The sequence below is a fragment of the Penaeus japonicus genome, unplaced genomic scaffold (assembly GCF_977035675.1).
Source record: "Penaeus japonicus unplaced genomic scaffold, GWHDUDI00000001_assembly GWHDUDI00000012, whole genome shotgun sequence".
Lineage (NCBI taxonomy): Eukaryota > Metazoa > Arthropoda > Malacostraca > Decapoda > Penaeidae > Penaeus > Penaeus japonicus.
Genome location: NW_028234414.1, coordinates 17,145,279 through 17,155,278, shown reverse-complemented (window position 1 = coordinate 17,155,278; position 10,000 = coordinate 17,145,279). Strand labels below are relative to the sequence as shown.

Here is a 10,000-nt window from a genome sequence, read left to right as displayed (position 1 = left end):
CACCTATTGCTACCCGTCCCTATAAAACACCCAAATTTCCGACTCTAATCTAGTCCTCTACTCCTATTTCATTCTCAACTCGTCCCTGACACGAAAAAATCAAACCGTAAAATCCCCCCCCACCAGAAAAAAAAAGAAGTAAGGAAGGAGAAGGTTGTGAGGAAGCGAAGGGAAGTAGCCGGATGGAAACTGGCGGGGTGTCTTGGTAAGGGCCTCTCCCATGTGGCTGAAGGAGGGGTAGAGGGGAGGCCCAGGCAGGATCCGAGGGAAGGAGGATCCAAGGGAAAGGAAACGCCTCGGGGAACTTAGCACAGGACGTAGGTTTTCAATCCGGCTCTCCAAGCATCATCCAAAAAGTGAAAAAAGAGAATCTTCCACATTTATCATTCCACTAGATTTAAAACCCACTGTTTTTTTTTTCACTTGGGACTGACGAGTGGTTCTGTTGTTTTTGTGAGTACTGAGAGGCGATTCTAAACGATAAAACTACATAGCATACACGTAATAGACATTTTGCGGGAGGGGTGTTTTCTGAGGTCTTCGGCATACCACACCTTTCCTTATTACAAATTGTAATCACCTCCTCTTCAAATGCTCTTCCCGATCTTCTCTCGCGCGTGTGTGCGTGTAAGATCCGTGTGTGTGTGTGTGTGCGTATGATACGGAACCCCTCTGCCACGTTTCTGAAGAAGCCATGGCACTTTTACGAGGCATAAACCATCAAGAAGGAAGTAACTGCTTGATCCTCGGCTCATCACAAACCATCAGGCAATAATTCTGTTCTACGCTGTGTGCCGTATCACTGTCCTCACCACTATTACCACTGTCATAACACTATCAGCTTCACCATCACCGTCGGGAGAGCAAGAGAATCTCCTTCCTTGCCAACAGATTTTCCCTCACTACTACTTCTCGTCATCGCTTATACTTTGGCAATCTGTGCTGCTTCACGTCCTACAGTGAGCTGAATAATTCAGTGAACATGATTCAGTATTACGATTATCTCACCTTCCATCGCTTTTACGGAAATCATTGATAAGAATTCTGTCATAAGACTTCATACTAATTATCAACTGGTCTCCACTTCTACGCGTCAAATCTCAGAATATAATGCCTCCACTTACCTCGCCTCCCCCTCTAATTCCTATTCTTACAAACGCAGAAAATGCATGAATAAGGAATAAGATCACAAAGCAAGGGACGTGACTCTGATGTCTTCATCAGAATTACATGTAATTACACAACACGCGGCAATTACATCTCATGCTTTGCGAAAGTCTTCGTTCTCCTTCATACCTTTCTTCCATTCCCGAGTCTAATGACCTAGCAAAGCTGCGAATGCTTCACTGCCTCGCTCTTCACTGCAACACCATAAAACACTTCTCGGAAGAGAGAGAAAAAAGAATGATGCAATTCACTATCTCCGCCTCCGCATGTCTTGAGTCTCGAGGGGAAAAAATGGAGAGAGAGAAAGACGGACATCGAAACGCCAGCTGTCAGAATGTACAAGTGACCATAAAAACCATCACTAATAATATTCATCTCCATAAGCCTAGCAGTAAACGAAGAAAGTTGGCAAAGAAATGGTGGTAAAGATTGATACAGAGAGATAAAAAAGAAGGATGAGAAAATGGAAGAAAAAGAATATTTCTCCCCTTGAGGTCTACATAACTATTTCAACCAGGGACTGACCAGACAAAAAGATATTAATTGATTCCGGCAGTTGGGTAAAATACTTTAGAGCGGTTAGCATACAAAAGAGATGGTTAAGTGGCAAGGACAGCATGGCGAGGGGGGGAATTTGAATCTCTTTTTCGCAGCGCACATGATCGTAAACCACGTAGACAGTATTAGGGTTGTCGCCTCTACGTCAAACTGCAACTGGTGCTCGAAAGTCTCGCCAGAGGAAGTTGCATTTACTTATATGATATATATAAAGAAGTGGCGGGAGGACGCCCAGGCCCCGAGGCACGAGTCGTCTTCTGGGTGATAAACTTTATTGCTGGCTTTTCGTTCCTGTAACTTCATTCGCTGTATTTCATTTCTAGCAGTCTACACACGAGCGGCGAAATCATGCGATGGCATATTTATCGCGCGAGTACAAGGGAATTCGTGCGAACGCCACTGTGGTGAGGGGACTATAACCTGCTTGGCACTTATGCACACACACACACACACACACACACACACACACACACACACACACACACACACACACACACTAGACGCATACCTAAAAAAAAAACTGTTCATAGATTTAGTATTTCCAGCCACACAAAGCAGACCCAGTTCACAGGTTAAAAAAAAATAATAAAAAATAGCAAGGTTTGACCGAATGGCGTAGCACTTGATGAAAACTGCCAACCGGCTCAAGGAGACAGTCAACTTTCTTAATTAAAGTGCCCAAGTTCTTAACTTTGTCGCAGTACAGTAAAAAGTACTCTGATATATATATACTTTTTGTAAAGCACATTGGTATTATTGGCATGTAGGCTACGGCAGTCTGCGCTGCTACCCTCGCTACGAGTAATATTTAATATGACTTTTAACTAATTAGCAGTAATAATAAGGCTGGTGTATACTTTATAACAATTCTAATGGATAACATAATTCACAGTAACTAAGAATAATGAAACTATAATCACTAAAAGAATATGATAATAAATGTACATAAATTAATAACAAAGTCTGTTAAATCATGACAATTCTCCTTATCATTATCATAAACTTTTTCACTGTTATGACAGGCATAACAATGACAAAAACGATAGTTACAATAATGATAGCAGTGCAAATTATAAGTGTGATAATAATCATAATGCAAATATCATCAACAATGTATCACTCATATCATGAATAGCTCTATAGCAACAAGCGATGCACATCCTGTCAACAGCAATGATCAAAATAAATGTGTGTATGTATGTGTATATATATATATATATATATATATATATATATATATACATATATATATATATATATATATATATATATATATATTATATATATATACATATACACACACACAATATACATATATACACTATAACATAATATATATATATATATATATATATATCTTAATATATATATATATATACTAACATACACACACACACACAACCACACATACACACACATATATAAATATATATATTTATTTTATATATATATATATATATATATAATATATATATATATACAGTATATACACTTATGTGAATATATATTTATTTTTATATATATATATAATATATATATATATATTATATATATATATATATATATATATATATATATATATATATAATATATATAATATACACTCACCACACACACACACACACACACACACACACACACACACACACACACACACACACACACACATATATATATATATACATATAAGTATATAGGAAGCCCACTCACCTAGTAGGACAAGCGTTATCGTTGCAGTTGAGGATGACGGGGATGGGCCTGGCCGCGTGGTCGCACAGGTCCTCGGCCACTCGGCGCCCCGTCCCCTGTTCCACGCACACGCCCGACAGCATCTGGTACCCTGGAGGGAGATCACATTGGCTATGGTCCTCTCTGTTCGAGTTCAAGTTCTCTTAGTGCTGCTAATGCACTGACAGTTTGTGTGTGTGTGTGTCTAGATATATATATATATATATATATATATATATATATATATATATATATATATATATATAAGAAGGCTTAATTGTGAATAAATCATGAGTGAATAAATTATATACCTATACATGCATACATACATATACATACATACATATATATATCTATATCTATATCTATATCTATATATATATATATATGTGTATATATATATATATATATATATATATATATATATACTATTGAACAATCAAAAAAAGGTCTTAGACTAGTAGTAAGACTTCATAAAATATAATTTACCGCCTCCGCAAGTAGCAGAACAGGGCCCGGTGGGCCTTTTGTCCCAGTAATAAGAGGGCTTGTTGCAAGTACTGCCGTCTCCCCCGCAAACACCGCAGGCATCCACCGTTTTCTTTGATCCAAGGCGTAGGTCGCATCCCACTTTCTGTAATATAGAAAACGGTTCTGTATAAATTTTAAGATGTATCTACATAACAAAATTATGAGCATGAATATTTCTGGGGAAAAATAGGCCTACAACGTCAAATCCTCTCCTTACAACTCGATTAAGATTTTTGTTAGCAAAAAAAAAAAAAAAAAAAAAAAAGAGAAATAAAAAGTTGGAAAGAATGTCTGGAAGGAAGGTACGAAATTCCCTGACATAAAAAAAAAGAAAAAAAGCCAGACTTGAGATGACTGATGACCCTAAAAAGTAGAGTGAAAAAAAGAAACACGAGCCATACTCCTTTTTATTTGCCTAAAAGAAACGTAACTAGTTAGTAGAATACTTCTAAATTCCCAGCGACTTCTGTACCATATGCTAGGACAGAAACGATAAATCACATTAGAGTAGTCGGCTCCTCTACAACCGCACCCATTCTCTTTGAGTGTATGGATTCGGGGGAACAAGAAATGTCGGAGAAGAAACTTTTTACTGCAGCATTTTAATTTCCTGTAGCTTTTAACCGCGCGCTCACATACACACACGCACACACACACTCATACATAAATACACATTCACACAACACACACATACACACAAATACATATTCACACAACACAACACAACACACACAAAAAAATACATAAATACACATTCACACAACACACACACACTCATACATAAATACACATTCACACAATACACACACACACTCATACATAAATACACATTCACAACACACACACACACATTCAAACTCAACAGCACAGACAAACTGGAGGGCTTACCATCGTCAGTCGAAAGTTGCTTTTACGAGTGAATTCACGAGTACTACACTTGTTCTTATTTCTTGTGTAACAGAACGCTACATTTCTGTTGATTTTCCTACGATTAATAGAAATTTTACCAATCCAATTGTTTTTGTTGATATTAATCATTTATTCGAAGGTGATTTAGGTATACTTAGCAAAAGTATTCGTCACCAAAATGAGAACTACAACTCTATAAAGAAAATTTGTACGGCGTCGTTTGTATACAATTTTCTATAAAACGAAACGATCTACTGCTCTAATTCTTTCTAGACACTTTCTAATGGCCAGAACTATTTCAAATTTCATCTTGGTACACGACCAGGAATAATGCATAATGTACATAACATGCAGTTTTAAATGTCGCTGTATGTCGAATAAACGCGCTTGTGACGTCAACTCATGGCCGTGGCTCATGTGCTTTTCCTACAAATTTACATAAAAGTGTTCTTAGGCTTGGATCCCGTGCGCATACGTGTTCATTCTCGCAACACTTGATATTGTAGATACTTTTCAGTGACCATGTTATTACACTGATAACTGAGATTGCATTTAAAATTGAGGATGCTGCGAACCGGAGCCCGCAGATAACTAACTGGTTATAGATATATGTAAATGTTTTAAAATACTGTACAGAACTGTGATTGATGATTACTACATTATCTACTCTATGTGCAACTGATACTAATCATAAATAGACATATGACCTTCAAACTAATCCTTGACAACCTCAACAACATAAAAAGTAAAAAAAAAAAAAAAAAAATAAAAATAAAAAATAAAAATAAAAAAATAAATAAAAAAATAAATAAAACAAAACAAAAAACAACACAAAATTGAAACAATACATTCATGTCCCTCAGTGTGTCCTCCCCCAGGCTGCAGTATTGCATCTGTGTTGGTGAATGGAATATTACTCTCTCTAATCTGATTATTATGAAAAGATGGTTCGCATATTTTTGCAACGAGCTACGTGGTTTTATCGGATGAAATTGAGTTTTGATGGACAGTTGAAAGTTTGCTATTTGGAAAGATGGTAATGGAGTAATACCTGGCAAATTTGGAGCACGGGAATTTTCGCCACTTATACTTTTTTTTATTTTTTATTTGGGAGTATCTGATTAATGGTGCGTTTTAATGAAGAATACACACACACACACACACACACACACACACACATACATACACACACTCACACAAACACACACATAAACGCAAACACACACTGAATCACACACACACCAACATACCCAATCACGAGTGATTGAGAAAGAAAGGAGAGAGAGAGAGAGAGAGAGAGAGAGAGAGAGAGAGAGAGAGAGAGAGAGAGAGAGAGAGAGAGAGAGAGAGAGAGAGAGAGAGAGAGAGAGAGAGAGAGAGAGAGAGAGAGAGAGAGAGAGAGAGAGAGAGAGTTAAAAAAGAAAACAACAACAACAAAACAGTGCAAAACATAAAAAAAAGATATACCCTGGTATAACCTTTTCACCTTTTCATTCCCAAGCTGATTGGAGAGCACTCGTCACCACAATGCACAGAGATCAGAGACCGAACAAATTAGATTTTTCTAATGAGGGCCCTAAAGTTTCCAATTAACGACTCTCTCCCAAACACACACACACACACACACACACACACACACACACACACACACACACACACACACACACACACAACACACACAACACACACACACACACACACACACACACACACACACACACAACACACACACACACACACACACACACACACACACACACACACACACACACACACACACACGTACACACACAAACAAACAAACACACAAAAGCATATACTCGCGACTTCCCTTCTCGCCCTTAGCCCTCCCGAGCACCTTAACAGTCGCCGACCACCTGCTCTACGACCACACTACTATGCGAGTGAAAATGTCTCGGCTCCGCACACCGCAACCGCTCCTTCTGCAGCAGTTTCAGCAACTTTTAGCAACTCGCAGGTCGTTCGGCAGAGATATGACGACTCCAGCTTGTGCCAGAGTCTCCGAGTAACGACCATCGACGTTCACAATGGCGGCTCGCTACTCAAGGCCCTCTGACTCTTATTGCTGTTGCTGACTCTTGCTTCGCTCGGAGGTGGAACGCGGTTCTGTTCGCGCTTGAGTGAGTGGGAGTGAGCGACTGTGCAAGTGTGTGCGTGCGTGTGTGTTTGTGGGGGGAGGGGGTGTATGTGTGTGCGTATGGAGGAGGGGGGGGGGGTTGTGTGTGTTGAAGGGCGTGTATGTTATGTTTTTTTTTTTTATTATTTTCTTATTTCTTATTTTATTTATTTATTTATTTATTATTATCATTATTATTGTTATTTGTGTGTGTGTGTGTGTGTGTGTGTGTGTGTGTGTGTGTGTGTGTGTGTGTGTGTGTGTGTGTGTGTGTGTGTGTGTTTATTTAAGTAAGTACGCGCATGCTTGTAAATAACTGAAGGACATCAGAAATCCAGAACAGATGAATAAACAGACGATTTATGCTCTCGCACTCGCGGGATCTCCGAAGCAAGCCGGGTCGTTCGGATTCCCTGATCTAAACTCTTATTTCTGCCTAAGGTCGCGGTGGCTCAGCCCTCTCCGTCTTAGGGGGACTTAGCGTCAAGTATCCTGGAAGTTGCGTCGCTCCCTGTGGCTGGAAAAAAGCCTCTCTCTCGCCCTCTCTTCCTCCCTAATCCGTATTTACTTTCTGTCCTTCCTGATACTTTTTCCCCTTTTTATTTTTTGTTTCTTTCTGGCTTCTTTTCTCTTCTGTTATCTATCGGTTTCGAGCAATGATATTTGTGCGAGTGGGACGAAGGATTAGCAATTCGAAAATCTGGCTCCTTTTCACTCTTTTCATCAGAGGAAAAAAAAACGTTTTCTTTTCGTTTTATTTCTGTCAAATCACCTTTTTTTATATCTTTCACCAACTGCTTTTGTCTCTATATCTTCCCCTTATGTCAGATTTTTTTTTCAGGGTATTTACTCTTTTTTCTTCCTTCTTCCCTTACCTCACTCTCGGCATCACTCTTCCCTCCTCTCTTATTCCCTCTTCCTTTCTCTACATCCTTCTCCTCCCCCCACCCCGTCGCCGAACATTATCTCGAATGAAGCCCTTGTCAACTCCGTGTTAACCACTCCTATTTCGGTCATCAAAATTGCAGAAGAAAAGGCACGAAATTAGCGAATCGAAACTGTGGATATTTTCCCGTTTTCGGTACTTGCGATTTTTATTTATTTATTTTTAAATTTTGTTTTTATTATTATTTTTTAATGAGATCGCCTTCGTTTTTTTCCCGTCGTGGCGGTTTCTCAGTCTCCTAACTTTTTTTTTTTTTTTTTTTAATCAAACCCTCCGACAGACTTTTTGTCGACTTATTTACTTCTTGTCTTTTTCCTCCCTTCTCCCTTCTCCCCCCTCACCCGTCGCCAAACATCATCTCGGACGAAACCCTTGTCAGACTACTCCTTCTCAACCCCCAATATCTTTCCCTTCAAGAGCACCCCTCCCCCCCCGCCCCAGTCCCTCCCCACCCACCCACCCACCCCCGCACACCCTCCTCCTCATCAACTTCTTCCGTCAATCTCCCCCCCCCTCGCCCACCTTCTCCGTCCCTCCTTCCAACAATTTCCTGGTTGTGACCATGTGTGTGTGTGTGTGTGCGCGTGTGTGAGTATGTGTGTGCGTGTGTAAGTGTGTGTGTGTGAGTGAATGAGTGAATAAGTGAGAGTGAGAGTGAGAGTGAGAGTGAGTGAGTGTGTGTGTGTGTGTGTGTGTGTGTGTGTGTGTGTGTGTGTGTGTGTGTGTGTGTGTGTGTGTGTGTGTGTGTGTGTGTGTGTGTGTGTGTGTGTGTGCATGTGAATGCGTGTGTGTGTGCATTTGAGTGTGTGTGTGCATGTGAGTATGTGTGTGTGCATTTGGGTGTATGCGTGTGCGTGTGCGTGTGCGCGTGTATGAGCGTATGTATGCGTGCATGCGTGTGTGTCCTTGCGTCCAGTAATCAAGTCAAGATTTGCATTTTCTTATTTCATTTAATCAAACATGTTCAAGGAAAGGGAGTGCCGACCTGCTGGTATCAATTAACCGAGAGCGATGCATTTCCTCCGATATCAACATTTTGCACTTGCTTCCTTGTTGCGATAATTTCCAATTGCTCTGTCTCCATGCAAGAGCCTATACCTATGCGAAAACAATATTAATCAGATTAAATGTTCAATATGTTTTCAACCGTGTATTCTGAGGAAATATATTAATATTTCCTGGCTTGTGTTGACAGCTTTATCAAAGTTATTATGAAATTATCTTTTTTATTTGCTTATGCATATCCGTATTTTTTTCTGTATATAACTTCCTCTTCTTCTTCTTCAGCCTCCCCCCCTCCCCCCCCTCTCTCTCTCCTATCTTTATCATCTGTCTGCCTGCTTCTTTCACTTTCTCATCCCCCATATCTGCTTGTTTGTCCATCTCTGTCGATCTGTCTGTCTGTCTGTCTGTTTGTCTCTGTCTCTCTCTCTCTCTCTCTCTCTTTCTCTCTCTCTCTCTATCTCTCTCTCTCTCTCTCTCTCTCTCTCTCTCTCTCTCTCTCTCTCTCTCTCCTTCTCTCTCTCCTGTCTTCTCTCTCCACCTTCATATATATATATATATATATATATATATATATATATATATATATATATATATATATATATATATATATATATATATATATAATATATATATATATATATATATATATATATATATACATAAGTATACATCTCCCTCTCCCTTCCCTGTTCTCTCACCGTCACTCCCATTTCTCTCCATTCCCTGCCCCCCACCCCCATCCGGAATTCCTCATGGGGCAACAGACCGTAAGTGGCTGAACAAGTAGGATAGTGAAAGGGTTCTTGTCTGTCAATCGTTTAAAAATGGAGGCTAAAGATACAGACTAATTTGCATCTGAAGAGTGTTGAGACATGGGTCTGCACGGGACATGGGAGCGGTGGGGTGGGGGTGGAGGGGGGTAGGGGTGGAGGGGGGAGAAATAAGGGAAGGACTTTTTGACTTTGACTTTGACGAGTTTATTGAGACAAAAGAGGCCACAGGTTGGAGGAATGGAGAGT

At 39.7% G+C, this 10,000-nt stretch overlaps 1 protein-coding gene across 1 annotated transcript in view; it reads right to left on the bottom strand.

Annotated features, from left to right (window-relative positions):
• LOC122261757 (protein madd-4) overlaps positions 1-10,000 on the bottom strand; it is a 241,836-nt gene that overhangs the window by 37,553 nt on the left and 194,283 nt on the right. The window contains 2 exon segments of the mRNA XM_086542516.1: positions 3,436-3,565; positions 3,943-4,087. Of these exon segments, the coding sequence (XP_086398642.1) occupies positions 3,436-3,565; positions 3,943-4,087 (275 nt within the window).